Source organism: Myotis nattereri (assembly GCF_964212035.1).
Source record: "Myotis nattereri genome assembly, chromosome: 12".
Lineage (NCBI taxonomy): Eukaryota > Metazoa > Chordata > Mammalia > Chiroptera > Vespertilionidae > Myotis > Myotis nattereri.
The window spans coordinates 55264492-55281556 of NC_138087.1; the positions used below are offsets into that span (position 1 = coordinate 55264492).

Genomic DNA, 17065 nt, shown 5'->3' on the forward strand with positions numbered 1-17065 from the left:
GGTTTCCTCTGTGGGCATGTATGACATAACCTGGGACAAAGAATATAGAATGAGGAGAAGGAAGACAGTAGAACATTGGTTACTTGCTGGAAGAAAAGGAAACCACGAAGGGAGAGAAGAAATAGAAAAGTGTTTTTGTTATATCAGCTAAGACAATTATGAATGCTCACAGAGATCAAGTGAGAAAAGTACTGACTGACTATTATCTATTTGTGTTGAGAAATTGAGCATTAAAGGATATTCAGAATTTATAATCAGGAAAATTGGATGGGTTAGGTGGAAAATTGGGCAAAGAGGGAGACAATGTTGGAGATTAAGGGAATAAAGTGAGCTGAAGTACAGAGATGGAGAAGCACTGAGAGTGTTAAATTATGAGTAGGACCTTTCAGTTTAAAATATTAGGTATATAGCCCTGACCGGTTTGGCTCTGTGGATGGAGTGTCGGCCTGCAGACTCAGGGGTCCCAGGTTCGATTCCGGTCAGGGGCATGTACCTTGGTTGCGGGCACATACCCAGTGGGGAGTGTGCAGGAGGCAGCTGATCGATGTTTCTCTCTCATCGATGTTTCTAACTCTCTGTCCCTTTCCCTTCCTCTCTGTAAAAAAAAACCAATAAAATATATTAAAAAAATAAATAAAATATTAGGTGTATAAAAAGGTAGTGTGAGCAATAACTTAGAAATGTAATATTGTTCATTTGTCTTTTATGCTGTAACTGCCAAATTATTTAACCTCAGGTTATCTGGTGGGAGGGTTATTCACCATCTTCTCTACTTTTACCTTCTTTATGATTTCTTGACCATTTCACTGTGTTTTAGAGGAGTGAAAGAGTGCCATCTCATATGAGTCAGTTTGGGTTATATCAGCAACTGAATGACTAGATATTGAGAAGGCCCACAATCTTGTGCCTTAGTGATTGTGTGTATATACATATACCAACCAGTGTGTGATTTTTTTCCCAATTCCCAACTGCAAGCTGCCAATTGATAGCCTCACAGATTATTTGGGGAGAAAACAGTTGCTAAAGGACTTACATATTTTAAGAAAGAATGTTTAGACAATATAGTCTTCATGATAAGTTAATTGCTCATTGGTAGATTACATTCAGTATTTCTATTAAATAGTCTATTTTTCCAAATAGTGGACATTTTGTCTTTTTTAGAACTTTGTTAATTAAATCATTATTCTGTTTTAAAAAACAAAATTATCATGGTTATTTAGTTAACACAGTAATGCTTTTTAGAATCTTTAACCCAATGATAGCACAGATTACTCTATGGCAAGCACTATGTCTGGTCATCTTTCTGTCTCTTACACTGTGTTTTACATGAGATATTCAGTAAATATTTGTTGAAAATTAACTTGACACCACATTAAGTGAAAACATTTTACAACTTGAGGATAGTTGCATTTACATTCTTAAGTAATGAATGGTGGCCAAATAAGTTTTTATATCTGATTGGCTGAATATTAAATTCTAGTCCATTGTATGCTGAGAAAATCATAAATATATACCTTCTCACTAAATGTATTGAGATTTATAATTTTAGGTCTTACAAATTAGGGTATTTAGAAAATGTAAGGCATCTATCGCTTCCTTATAAGAAGGAGCTATAGGGTATTAGGCTCAAGAAAAGATTATTGTTAGTTCCTGGCACCTAATCAGCAAATGACCAGCTGGGTGTGCTCAACTAAGTCCGTCTGTAATCTTTGGTGATCTTTGGGAAAACATTTTACTAACTCCTATTTCCTGTCATATTATCCCAAAGGTAGAGAGAACTAGCTCTCTAATTGTCTGTGGCTGCTCTCTTGGCAAAGGAATGATCTTCAGCTATTCCCACCCACCAGGCAGACTAAGAATAACTGAAGCGGAGTATGAACAAGTTTTGATCCTAAGAAATCTAGTCCATACTATTTTCTTTAGATCCTTTGAAACTGAATGCAGCCTTATGGGTAAATAGCTCCATTAGTACTACATTCCACAGAAAGCACCAATTGCCACTTTTTGTAGAAAGTACACATAGAAAAGTGAACGTTTGTGTAACCATAATGTACAGGATTGTTCTGAGGATAAAATGTATATTTAAAACAATTTATAGTCTCTGACTCACCATATAAATGTGAAAGATACTTATCTCTATTACCATGCAGTAAGAAAGAGAGAGAGAAATAGCAGAATAGTTCCACAAGTAGGCGAAAATGTGGGAGGGAAATGTGCAAGTTTATGGTTTCACTTTTTTCTTTTGAAGGTTTACTTCAGGAGAGATGAAATATTCTGGTAGTTGCTTAGTATAAACAGAGCACCCTATATTATTGTTCTGTTATCTCTGCCTTCATCATTACTACTCTGATAGAAAGAGTTCCTTGGAGAGCTCACAAAGGAGGAAGTCAAGACTTTTTAAGTTAACCTGAAAGGGGACATGCAAAACTTCTTAAATGGAAGAATAGCTTTGATATTAATTATACGTGTTTCAGGTAAAAAGCTTCTTATAAGTAATAGAATTTTAATACTCAGTATTCTTTATAGTATATAAAGAGGTCTGTGGAAATTTCTAGTAAAAGAATTATTACACCCTTATTTCCAATCAAACTATACTGTTTGCTATGTTCTTTTACCTCTCCCATTATGTTGCATGTGCCTTTCCTTTTTACTAGTGTCTGCCTTCATCTTTTCTATTAAAATCCTATACAAGACTTCTTCTTCCAGCCATATTATGTTAACTTATTCCACACTTGCCCTCCTGAGAAGAGATAATGAAATTCGCAGACAAGGACTTTAAAATGAAAACAGTTGTTATTGCTCTGGCCAGTTTGGCTCAGTGTTTAGAGCGCTGGCCTATACACCAAAGGGTTGAAGGTTTGATTCCTGATCAAGAGCACGTACCTGGGTTGCAGGTTCCATCTCCCATTCTGATCGGGGTGAGTGTCTCTCTCACATTGATGTTTCTCTCTCTCCCCCTTCCCTTCCACTCTCTCTAAAAAACCAATGGAAAAAATATCCAAAAAACAGCTGTTATAAATATACACAGAGGTTTGAGGGAAAAGATAAATAAGGAGATACGGAAAGAAATGGAAGATATAAAAAAAAAGAAGCAAATGGAACTTCTAGAACTGAAATATATAATATTTGAGAGAAAAAATTTACTACTGGATGGGCTTAAGTACAAATTAGAGGAATAAAAGGAAGTATAAGAGTCTATTCTGGATAATTTTATGTCAATAATTTTGACAATTTAGAAGTAATAGACAAATTCTTTGAAAGTCACAAATTATCAAAACTGGCCCAAGAAGAAATAGAAAATATAAATAGTTACATATTTACTAAAGAAATAGAATTTCTATTTTAAATCCTTTCTGCAAGTAAAATTCCTGACCCACAAACAAGAAAAACCCTAACCTAAATGACTTTACTGATGAATTCCACCAGATACATAAGGAAGAAATCACCAGTCCTACACACTCTTCCCAGCACTTCCCAACTCTTATGAGGCCAGTTTTACCCCAATACCAAAACTGGACAGAGACATTATTAGAAGAGTATAAAGCAATATCTGTCATGAATTCAGATGTAACAATTGTTAATAAAATACTAGCAAATTGAATTCTACAATCTATATATATATAAAAGGCTAATATGCAAAATGTCCCCTTGGGAGTTTGACTAGGAAACCAGGAGTTTGATCACTCTCTGTGATGTGCACTGACCACTAGAGGTCATTGCAAAACGAAGGGAGGCCCCAGCCAGCAGCCAGCAGTCAGGATAGGGAGGCTGCAGCTGGCAACCGGAAGGCCCTGATCACCGGCCAGGCCTAGGGACCCTACCCATGCACAAATTTTGTGCACTGGGCCTCTAGTATATTATAAAGAATAGTACATCATAACCAAATGTGTTAACCCTAAAATACAAGGTTGGTTTAATATCACTGTAATTCACCATATTAACAGAAAATAAAGGAAATTTGCAGGATGCAAGGTGAGCAAACAAAAATTAATTGTATTTTTATAAACTTGTAACCAAAAATTGAAAAATGGAATTAAAATAAGCCATTTGCAATAATAAAGAAACATGAAATACTCAGGGATAAATTTTTTTTTAAATATATTTTATTGATTTTTTATAGAGAGGAAGGGAGAGAGATAGAGAGTTAGAAACATCAATGAGAGAGAATCATCGATCAGCCGCCTCCCGCACATCTCCTATGGGGATATGCCCGCAACTCAGGTACATGCCCCTGACCAGAATCGAACCTGGGACCTCTCAGTCTGCAGGCCGACGCTCTATCCACTGAGCCAAACCGGTTTCGGCATACTCAGGGATAAATTTAATAAAATATATGCAAGACTTGTTCACTAAAACCTATAAAACTGTTTAGAAAAATTAAAGAAACCAAAATAGATGAAGAAATACACCATATTTATGTTTTGAAAGACTTGATATTGTTAAAATATCTTCCCAAGCTGATCTATAGATGTAGCACAGTATCAATCAAAATCCCAGCAGGCTTTTTTGTAGAAATTGACATTTATTCTAAAAATTATACAGAAATCAAAAGGGTCTAGAGTAGCCAACACAGTCTTGTAAAGGAACAAAAAAAGTTGGAAGGCTTACTCTGTGTGATTTCAAGATTTTTAAGTAAAGCTTTAGTAATATAGGCTGTAGTACAGTATAAGATAAACATATAGCTCAGTGTAACATAATAGAACTCCCAGAATTTGACCCACATGTATATAGTCAATTGACTTTCAGCAAAGTTGCTAAGGTAATTCAATGAAGAGAAAGGATAATCTTTCCAAGAAATGATGGTGGAACAACTGGATATTCGTATGGGGGGAAATGAGTAATAAGTAAACAAAAAGCTAAAACTATAGAAGTTTAGAAGAAAACACAGAATGTACTTATAACCTTGCATAGGCAGATTTCTTTGAGCACAGAAAACATTGTCAAGGGAAAATTTGTCAAGTTTATTACAACTTCTGTTTTCCTAATAACACTGTTTAAAAAATAAATGAAAGAGCAAGCCACACGGGGAAAAAATATTTGCAGATCACATGTCTGATAAAAGACTGGTATTATCTATCTATATAATAAAAGCCTAAGTGACCAAATGACTGAATGACCCATTGACCAGCCGCTATGACGTGCACTGACCACTGGGGACAGACCCTCAATGCAGGAGCTGCCCCCTGGTGGTCAGTGCGCTCTCGCAGCTGGCCAACCTCCTGCGGTTCCGCCCCCCAGCCATCCGGCCCCGATCCGCCCCGATCAGGACTGGGTGAAACAGCCCCAATTTTCCCTGTTCTCCAGCCAGGCTGAGGGACCCCACCTATGCGTGAATTCGTGCACTGGGACTCTAGTAATATATAAAGAACTTTTGTGATTTAACAAAAAAAAAGAAAGACAGCCACTCGATAAAAATAACCCAATTTAAAAATAGGCCAGAAATTTGAACAATTTTTAAAAGAAGACATATGAATGGCAAATAAATGCATAAAATATGCTCAACATCATTAGTCATCAGAGTAATGTCCATTAAAATCCTAATGCACTACTACTTTACACCCATTTTAAGGCTAAAATTTAAAAGACTGACCATTCCAGCCCTAGCCAGGTGGCTCAGTTGTTGAAGCATCATCCCATTCACCAAAAGGTGGCAGGTTCGATTGCCAGGCAGGACACGTAAGTGGATTGCAGGTTCAATCCCCGGTTGGATTCCATGTACTGAAGACAACCAATCGATGTTTCTCTCTTGTTCTCCCTCTAAAAAAAAATAAAAATCCATAAAATAACATCAGGTGAAAATAAAATAAAAGACTGACAATTCCAAGTGTTGACGAGATTATGAAACTACTTGAACTCTCATACATTGCTGATGGTAATGTCCTATCACACAACCTCTTTGGGAAAATTTGCCAGTTCCATATAAAGGTAAAGATATACTTACCATGTTTAGTAATTCTACTTCTAGGTATTTTCCCAAGAGAAATAAAAACTTATGTCAATTAAAAGGAAGACTTTTGCAGAATGTTTGTTGTTGCTTAATTTATAACTGCCCAAAATTGGAAACAACCTAAATGTTCATCAGATGAGCAGCTAAACCAGTGGTTCTCAACCTTCCTAATGCCGCGACCCTTTAATACAGTTCCTCATGTTGTAGTGACCCCCAATTTCATTGTTACAAATTGAACATAATTAAAGCATAGTGATTAATCACAAAAACAATATGTAATTATATGTGTGTTTTCCGATGGTCTTAAGCGACCCCTGTGAAAGGGTCGTTTGACCCCCAAAGGGGTCGTGACCCACAGATTGAGAACCGCTGCTAAACTATTATATCCAGACAATAGAATACTGCTTAGCTATTAGAAAGGAACAAACTACAACCCAACAACATGGGTGAATCTCACAAATATTCAGAAGTAAAAGAAGCCAGACACAAAGTTGTACATAATATATGATACTATTTATACAGGGTAAGGCAAAAGTAGGTTTACAGTTGCTCATATGGAAAATAATACAATAATTAATAAGTAATACAAAAATAAACTATGTTTCACATACAATTGTAAACATACTTTTGCTCCACCCTGTAGGTGGTCCTAGAACCAGCAAAATAGTCTATCATGACAGAAAGCAAATCAGTGGTTGCCTCAGGTAGGGGATTGACTGCAAATATGTACAAGGTAATACCTGGCATTTTTGGATGATAGAAATGTTTTACATTTGATTTTTGTGGTGGATACATAGATAGTACATTTGTCAAAATTCATCACACTGCATTTTTTACATGGGTATATTTTATAATACGTAAACTACAACTCAGTAGCATTTCCTTTATGGCACAGCCTTCTGTGACTTTTTCCCCTTTCTCCCTTAAATTTAGACATCTCTAAATTTACCATAGTATTTTTGTAAAAGAATTTTTGTATTTTCTTTTTTCATTAGTCGCCTTGTGTTTTACTGGGCTAAACACTCTTATTCATCTTTGTTTACACTATTCCACCTTGCTCCTTGTAACCTTTCAATATGTTTGTTAAACAGTTGATTTAATGCAAAGAAAGAGTTATCGGCTATTGCTATTACAGTTCTGAAGTCTGAAAAGGATCACAGGCCTAAATATTAGCAAAACAAGGCTATAAGTCAGCTGAGAATTGATATTGGACATTTTTAGGGCAATCCCATTTTATATTCAATTGCACTGGGTGGTAAATACATGGAAGATGAATACTCCTGGGCCCTGTGGGAAGTTGTCTTTAAAGCAAGATGCCAGTTGCAAAGCCCCGGAGGATGTAGGTAACTAGACTGAATGACATTGTATTTGATTCCAGAATGAATGAAAATCTGGTAAAATCACATACATTTTGTGCTAGAAGTTACCATGGGTACCATTAATCCAATCCCTTACTATACAGACCCAGAGAGGATGAAAACCTGTCCAGAGCCACACAGCAAATGATAGGGTTAAAACTGGAACCTAGGTTTCTACCAAGTCCCATACCAGTTATTTTGCACAGTGGAGAACTAGCTGCCTGTGGAAATTCTAATGAGTTGCCCCATATACAAAAGCTCTCATTAGGTTGGGACTTGGAGTTAAGCAAACAGGATAGATAAAAAAAAAAACAAGAGCAGGAGTCAGCTGTCATTTCCAAGATGGAACCAAAACTGGAACCATGGATAGGGTGAAGAGTTGATTTATATGTTCCTGATTATGTTCTTGTTCATTTTCCACTAAGAAGTCTAATTTAGTCTCCAATTGAAACCTATTTTGTGTACTTGTCGATAGATTTTCCAAAGTTAGTATATACTGTAGCTTGTTGAAGAGAAGTTAGTACATAGCCCAGAATATTGATGAATTGTAAGTGGAGTGGATCTCCCTCTCTCAAACCTTCCGTTTTTTCACTGTTCCCTGTTGTGTGTAAATTTATTGTGGATAGAGGGTGGCAACAGTTGCTATTTTGCATTTCACTGGTTTTGAATTTCATTTTTTAAGGACAATATGAAGGCAGTTTTATAATTAAAGTGAGTTTAAGCGGTCATTTTGAATTTTAATGATGAAGGACATTGAGTTACAAAAGGCAGCTTTGAAAGCTACAGCAAAGCTTGCTCCTTAGATGAATCCTTTGAATGAAAGAATAATAGCATGGATGGTGATGATGAAGAAATGGGAACTGCTGCTATTTAATGTATTCTGCACTCTCAATATATGGATGCAGCCTCCAAATTTTACAAAGGAAATAATCATCAGCACAGCATCTCTGCTCTCCTATGGGTTGGTCTTTTTGTAAAGCAGCCTCTTGGGTTTTCTCAGTAAAAGTATTTTATTTTAAAATATATATCTCTAAACACTTACTCCTGGTAGGCCTGAGAAAATGTAGATTACTTCATGTCTCTTCAAAATTCCTTTCAGAGAAAAGAGTCAAGCTCAATTTGTGTTTTTGAGATAGAGAAGAAAAGTAGATAGGAGGAAAGAGGAAATCTTAACTTTGCTTTGGGGGAGAAAAAAGTCTTTCAGTCCTTTGTTGACACCTTAGCTTCTGCATTAGTCATATGTCCCTTCCTCCTGGGCATAGGTGGACCAAAGGAATAGCAGCCATGTGCTGTTTTGTAAAGGAGCAGTGCAAAGGGAAGAAAATAGCAGATAAAGAAAAATGTAGGGCTCCCCACCCGCACCCCTGGGTTTTTTGTTTTATTTTTAGATCAACCAATGGATTCAGGATATTTGGCCTCCTCTTTTGCTTTTTTACTTTACTATTTTTGATGCTAGTTAAAAAACAGTACTGAATTCTTAGCCCTAATCATGAGATAGTGTTCAAAATCCAAATTTTTTAGATGTTAAAATGAAAGTCAACTACAATGGGATGCTAGTGGACACAGTTAATGCTGATTTTGGAATGAAAAAATTCCCTGTAACTACTCGGATCCAAAATGGTGGGGGGAAGGGGAAAGGCTGTGAGTTAACTAACAATAAAGAGCTTAATAAGAGAAAAAACAAAATGTGGGAGCACTAGTAATGAGTAACTCACTGAATAGGCAAAGGTAAAGGTTTGTATACCAGCTTAGCAAAGGGGAGGATTTAGGGCTCAGAAGATAGGTTTTACCCTGGCCAGTGTGGTTCAGTTGGTTGGGCCTCCTCCCATGCTCCAAAGGGTTGCTGGTTGGATTCCCCAGTAGGAGGCGTGCAGGAGGTAGCCAATGGATGTTCTGTTCTCTCTTGGATGCTTCTGTTTTTCCCTTTGCCTTACTCTTTCTCTAAAAATCAATAAAAATGTTTTTAAAATCAATAAAAATATTTAAAAAGAAGATGGAAAGTTTTGATGATGCTTGTTTATACAATTTTTTTGGAATGTCCCTGTTACCCAAGGTCAGTGACTTCCCTAACAGGACACCTGCAGTGGTGGCGGTGGGGGGGGGGGGGGCGGGGGGTCGCTGACTCTCAAAGCTCTGCTATAGTCAGATAAGGGAAGTTCAGGTAAAAATCTCTGCTTCTGTTGTTAGGTTTTTGGTCCCTTCACTGATCTATAATAATAAAAGGGTAATATGCTAATTAGACTGGATGTCTTCCAGACGTCCTTCCTGATGAAGCCAGCCTGGGGCCCGGGTGCCGGAGGGAAGCCGGTGCCAGCAGCTGGGGGAAGGAAGGCTTCCCTTTGCATGAATTTTTGTGCATGGGGCCTCTAGTTTTCTTATATTTGTTTAGAGTTTCATAGTTTTCAAAGCGTTTTCACATATCTCATAAGATTCTATTTTTAGGTAGACAGGGAAAATACTGTTATTCCCATTTTATGGATAAGAAAACTGAGGTTAAGAGAGGTTAAGTATTTTGTTCAGAGCCACACAAGTAATAATGATCCAAGGTATAAGGTTAAGGTATTCATATCTCTCACTATACCTTTGGGGTCCAATTTCGGTACTAAAAAATTGAATAATTTATTGTCAATCTGTAAGTGCTTTAAAGATGTAAAAGATTAAGTAACATTTTATTTATTTTGTAGGAGAAGATGGTGTAAACTGGTTCATCAGTGACAAAGACGTTGAGGTAAAATCAAATTGTTTTTGATGTTATAAATAATAGATTAATAGTTTTTTGATTCCTAATTTTCTTTTACTTCATTATGAACTTAATAAATCTTTTAAAAATAGCAACAACCTGAGTATCTTGTAAGAAAAAGTTTGATTTCAGTATATGGGTAATTGAATTTTGGGAGGTGTGGTTCAGCCTTGATTTTTGTCAGTCACTTAATTACCGTAATGAGTTAGTTCCCATTCCCTTCTGTTTCTTCTCTGTGGTGGTTAGTCCCTCTCAACTCATATTGCCTGGTACCATTAAAAATCAACACCGGAAGTAACTGCTTCTTCAGTGTAAGGAAATGGTTAGGCTATATTTAGGATGTGGCAGGTGTTTATTAGCCTTAATTGTGGCAGATGGCTAGAAAAGAGAATAATTTTACAAGTTGGTAAAAGAGAAGTTTTAAGAGATAATTAGATTATGACATCTTGGAGTCTACTTGGCCAGTTCAGCAAAATAACAAGTAAAAGATTAAAGTTTTTTCAAAGATGGAATTCTACCGAATAAGATAAAAGCATGGTTGGCATTTACATATTCCTCTAGAGATCCGTATGATGTGCTTTGCTAATATTTTCTTGCAAGATACTACCTTTTGGCTAGAATATGGGACAGATAGCTAGCATTGGGTCATTGTAGGTAGAATGGATTTTAAAAGGACTCTGGTGGAAAGAAATTAATATCATTCTCTCTTAGAAATTATAATTCCGTTTATAGGCAGTAACCCTAGGCTGTTCATTAGAAGGAATGTATTCATTAGCTATATAGTTTTATAACTTTATAAAAGAGAAATTCATTTTAAAAAACACCATTCCCTAACTAAAAACTTAAGCAAGCTTCACGTTCAGAAAAATGTGGTATATATTCAGATATGGAAGTCAGCAATATTTTTGATTCTGAATGCCACCAGCATGTCTGATGCACACCAGTGCCCTTGCTAGGCCCGAACTGTAAGCAGAGAAAGATACAGAAGAAATAGAATCATTTGGAGAATGTGAAAGAATGGAGGGAAGGGGCAACAAAAAGTAGAGTTGTCTTTCTAGCACACCTTTTAGGTTTTTCTAACTCCTTTCAAGAACACAGTGTTCCATGTTGTTGGACTCTAAATTGAACTATGACTATTAACTCTCTTGAACAGTATGAAATAATGTTTTTTAATTCTTTATTTTCCCCCCTCTCCTTAGGCCCAGATATGTAATAATAGATCATCTGGAAGATGGACCCACCGATATTATACAGCAAACAAAAACGTCACCTGTAGAAATTGTGACAAATGTGGCCATTTGTCAAAAAATTGCCCTTTTCCACAAGTATGTGAAATATGTAATAATGTTTCTTTCTACCTTATTAAAATCAAAATCTTAGGATTAAAATCCTATAAGCTTAGAATTAAAATCTTAGGTAATATATGTGTTAAATTTCTTGTTAATATTTTATGCAGGCCATAGCCTAGAGTAGTAGTAGAGAAAGAACAGTAAATGTAGTCAGAAAAATCTGGACTCCATTTCAGCTTCCCATCAGTAGTTGGGCAACTTTAGGCAAATTATTTAGTTCTCTGTGCCTCTTTTTTCTTATCTGTAAAACAAGAGGATTGAATCAGATGATTCCTGAGACCCTTTTCACTTCTAAACCTTCTACTTTATGAGACAGCTATTTCATCATGAGAGAAGTTTCATTGTTAGAAAATCATAATTTTAGGCATTGATAGATGTTTACTGATACAAATTATATTAAACAGATACCTCAACCTTTGGAACAGCACAGAATTAAAGATCTTAAATGTTCCCTGACACATACTAAGCCTTTAACAACCATTTCTATTACCTACTCCCTCTTCCAAATGATTGTCTTTCAAATTTTTGAGATAGCTCTCATGCTTCTCCTTTGTCTTTGCTTCTCTAGGCAAAGCTATCTCTTTCTGTTCTTCCTAGGACTTAGGTTCCAGGTCCTCATCTTCCCACTTTTCCTCTCAGACACATTCTACTTTGCCAATATTTCTACCAGACAAGGCATAAGAAATAGATGCCAGCTGACAGTACATGCAGACTAATATGCCTTTTTGGTAACCAGAGGATACAGACAGCTTGTGTAAAAGTTCTGATTTCAGACATTTTGTTTTATTTTATAATTAGGCTCCAGATTTGACCTTCACTGAGGTCTCAAATTAGAAGTTACTTTTTATGGAATTATACAGAAAAAGAAAAATTAATCTACTGTTTGAGTATTTTACTAAAGACATTTTCTGTTTGCCATATAGAAAGTCCGTGCCTGCTGCCTCTGCTCCGAGCGAGGACACCTCCAGTATGCCTGTCCAGCCCGCTTCTGCTTAAACTGTTCTTTGCCTATGTCTTCTACTCACAGATGTCACGGAAAACCTTCCTGGAGAAAACGATGTGACCGATGTGATATGCTAGGCCACTATGCAGATGTAAGTATCCTGCATATAACGAATTTGTCAGGCTTTGGGGACAGTGTGCCAATTTGTGACTATCTGTCAGCCTACTTAAAAGAATGTTTACTCTGTACTGTATATAATGATAGTGATGGCCCTTTGGCCTCTAATCATGTAAAGCAGTGCTCTAATATATCAGGATAGGGATGCTTTGAAATGGTTCATTTGAAGGCAGAATCAACAATTATTGTAAAACCCTGCTAACCCCTTTTGCTTAATGTGCTTGCTAAATAAAACTTGAAATTAAAGAGATATGTAATAAATAATATGTCAAATTTATGTACCTTGTCATGGTTAGGTGGATGAAAATATATACACACTTAGCAGTTGGGTATAGAGGTCCATAGGAAAGCTGGTTTGATGCTGCTTACTGATGGCTCTAGCTGATAGAATAGTCTTATGCAAGAAGGACAAGTCATTAGTACTTTGAATCTGCTTGTTTAGTTTTCTTCCTGCCTTCCTTCGTTCCTTCCTTCCTTCCTTTCTTATATATATATATATATATATATATATATATATATATGTTTTTTTTTTATTTCAGAGAGGAAGGGAGAGGGTAAGAGAGATAGAAACATACATCAATGATGAGAGAGAATCATTGATTGGCTGCTTCCTGCACTGCAGATTGAGCGCGCAGCGTGGGCATATGCCCATACTGGGAATCGAACCATGACCTCCTGGTTCATAGGTCAAGGCTCAACCACTGAGCCAGGCTGGCTGTGCTTAAAGGATCTTTTTAAACAAATAAAAATAGGATTACTGTCCTTCACACTGACTTACAACTTGGTGTTTTTTTCCCACTTTGGAAAATTTGTGAATGCTCACAAAGATCTACCTTTCTAGTGTCTAATTTTTATTCCATTGTATGGATGTGCTAATTGACTCCGCCAATTAATACATTTAGATTTATATTATTACCCATTTTTTTAAAATATATTTCTTTATTGACTTCAGAGAGGAAGGGAGAAAGAGGGAGAGATAGAAAAATCAATGATGAGAGAGAATCATTGATTGGCTGCCTCCTGCACACCCCCCACTGGGGAACGAGGCCACAACCTAGGCATATGCCCTTGGCCGGAATCGAACCTGGGACCCTTCAGTCTGCAGACTGACGCTCTATCCACTGAGCCAAGCCGGCTAGGGCATATTACCCATTTTTTTAAGCAAACAGTGCTTCAATAAACATCTATACTATATGCATGAATGTAAGAGTATTTTGGTAAGTCAAATTCTAAATTCAATTGCGTAATCAAAGGAGGCATACATTTAAATCTGGATCAGTATTGTCAAATTGCTCTTCTAAAAGATTGTACCAATATATCCACCTACCGGCAGTGTTTAAGAGTGCTCTCAACACTAACTATAATAGACCTTTAAAAATTGTGCCCAATCAGCCCCGGCCGGGTGGCTTAGTTACTTGGAGCATTGTCCAGTACAGCAAAAGGTTGCAGGTTCATTTTCTGGTCAGAGCACTTATCTAGATTTACCTAAGTTTTGAGTTCGATTCCCAGTCAGGATGCATATAAAAGGCAACCTATCAGTGTCTCTCCCTTACATCGATGTTTCTCTCTCCCCCATAAAATAAATAAAGTATATCCTCGGGTGAGGATTTTTTTAAAAATTATACCAAATCAGATGAGGAGAAAATGGTAGATTGTTTTAATTTGTGTTTCTTAGGCCACTAGTGATGTTGAATATGATTCTCAAGACTAGAGAATATATAGAACATAAAGATAGAAGTTATTTCATTTCAAAGTAGTTTAAACTTTTTTTCAATATTTACTAAGTCTTAAAATAGTAAATCCTAAGTTGTTGTTGTTTTATACTATTCTTCTCTGCATTCAGATGCCAAATATAATTTTCTTAGCAAGATTTTCCTGTTTGGCAATGATGTTTAATAGCATATTTTTTTACTCTTTTCTTCCAAAGAGCTCTTACAAATACGGTTTTATTTGCCTGTTGTAACAGAACGGGGCTCTGATGTTATCATAAGCATTTTTTTTTTTTACTAAGTATTTTAGTACAGACCAGTTAAGAATGATTTATAAAAGGTTGTATAATCAGCTGTGAATTAAATCTACAGCCCATTCTGCTTAACGTCTTAATTTTGGCCTCTAATGTATGTTAAACTCTTTATCTAAAATGGCCTTGAGGATTAATAACCCCAGTGAATATAAGTTTTTACGATGGGTTAGGCTGTGGCCGACTTCAGAGACGGCAGCATCCTTTCCCCTAAGTTTCCTAAGACCGACTGTCATGTTTTTTTGGTAATTACATGCTGAAGGTCCTGGAGACTGATTGATCTTTTCCCAGTGTGCCCCATTGATATAGCATTCCCTTGGGGCCAGTTCAAACCTGGGTCCCACTGACGCTTTCTGAAGAAGCTTAGAGTCTTTCCACTGTCCCAGAAGCTCTTCATGAAGATTTACTTAGAAGTGAAGTCATTCCAGACCCAGGTTCCTAGAACTATTTAGCCAGTCCCATCCATGCTTTAAATGTCTTGAAACACCTGGCATTCCATAGAAAAGATTCTCCTGCAACCCTCTCAAATGCTTGCTGCTCACTCTTTCTTGACTCACATACCTCAAATTAGGTTGACTGATCAGGATCAACCTCTTTCTCACTTGCTATGGCTGCTTCTGAATCATTCCTCCTCCCTCTTTATATATATTGATTTCAGAGAGGAAGAAAGAGAGAGAGAGATAGAAACATCAATGATGAGAGAGAATCATTGATCAGCTGCCTCCTGCAGGACCACTCCTGGGGATTGAGCTTGCAACCCGGGCATGTGTCCTTGACCGAAATCGAACCCAGAACCCTTCAGTTCTCAGGCTGATGCTCTATCCACTGAGCCAAGCCAGCTAGGGCATTACTCGAGATATCTTTGATTTATTTAAGGTTCGTACCCTCTGACGATGCTGTCCTCCACCCTTTGTCATTTTCATCTTCCCACCTTCTGGATTTTCTGCTAATTCACGGAGGATTTTTGAAACCCTGGGTAATTATAGATGCCCTAACCTCCTATAAATTAAGGAGATCAAGAAACTTCCATTTTTACTGTATATATCCTTGTAGCCACACCTCAGACCTCTGCAATGCCAGAGTACCAGTTATATGTACATAGAGAATTTATAACAAGAACTGATGAGTTGTATTCATATTCTTGCTATATTGAAGAATATGAATTTTCTAGCCCACTGGTGTAGCTCAATGGTTGAGTGTAGACCTATGAACCAGGAGGTCACAGTTCGATTCCCAGTCAGGGCACATGCCCAGGTTGTGGGCTTGATCCCCAATAGGAGGCTTGCAGGAGGCAGCTGCTCAATGATTCTTTCTCATCATTGATGTTTCTATCTCTCTCTCCCTCTCCCTTCCTCTCTCTGAAATCAGTAATAATATATTGTTTAAAAATAGAAATGATTATTGAGTGTGACGAACTTATTAGTCCATTAAATGAGAAATGCATAAATTACAATATAGCACATGAAGTATAATCCTATTTTATATTAATATAAATATTTATATATGTATATAGATATGCATAGAAAAAAGTTTGGAATGACGTATTCCAAAATATTTACTGTAGTTATGGTAACTAGAAGAAAGAAAGAGGAAAGGCAAGAAAGGAAACTGGTTGTTATTGTTTAAACATTGTGGAAAAAAGAATTTAGAAAGTTTGAGTAAACGGAAGGAGGGTATATAAACTTTGAGAATGGTGTGGAATACTTTTAGATTTTATCAGTGATCAAGATCTTTTAGGTTTTTTAATTCCAAAATTGAACTATAAAATATGAGATCATACGCATTTTTGAACAACTAAAAACATTACTGAGTAGATCTTAGTTGAATGTGAAAATAGATACATTGCATATAGTGGATGCTCAGTGATGTTTCTGAAATTGTTTTCTATGCAGAGAAGGTGGCCACAGCAGCTATATCCTAACAAAATCTATATTTTTTTATTTGTCCTTTTGGATTTTTTTTCTCACTTCTTATCAATAGCTCACTTAAACTGTGAGGTTTTTTGCTTTCTCAAGTTTGGCCACACCCAAGAGTTGACATTGCCAAGTAGATTTCACTTACTTCCGCTACCTTATTGAATTTCCCCATGATCATTTTTTGCATCAAAAATATAGAGAGTACCAAATTGACCTCATCACAGCAACAATTTATACAACTAAGTGCTTGCTATGTGTCAGGTGTTGTTCTAAGGACTTCATACTTATCAACTCTTTACCTGTCACAACAGACCTTTTAAGGTACTGTTATCCCTGTTTATCAGTGAGAGAACAGGCATAGAGATGCATAACTTGCTCAAGATAATAAAGAGCAGAGCCAGGAATTTGAATCCAACCATTTTGACTCTAGAATTACCCATTTTACCCACTACATTATCATGCTTCATGTACTGGCTCTATATATTGCTTTACTTTATAATACCTTTAACAACTAGCAGGTATATTACAAGCATTAGCAACTATTTATAAAATTGGTTTATGTTAGTAGTCTAGAATTATAACCAAGATGTCTAGAATCAAAATAAAAAAAGATGT

General features: G+C 36.5%; 1 protein-coding gene across 1 annotated transcript in view; it reads left to right on the top strand.

Moving 5' to 3' along the window:
• ZCCHC7 (zinc finger CCHC-type containing 7) overlaps window positions 1-17065 on the top strand; it is a 199042-nt gene that overhangs the window by 153828 nt on the left and 28149 nt on the right. Inside the window, exons 3-5 of the mRNA XM_081103696.1 lie at window positions 9990-10033; window positions 11245-11370; window positions 12318-12488. Of these exons, the coding sequence (XP_080959822.1) occupies window positions 9990-10033; window positions 11245-11370; window positions 12318-12488 (341 nt within the window). The remainder of the gene's footprint in view (window positions 1-9989; window positions 10034-11244; window positions 11371-12317; window positions 12489-17065) is intronic.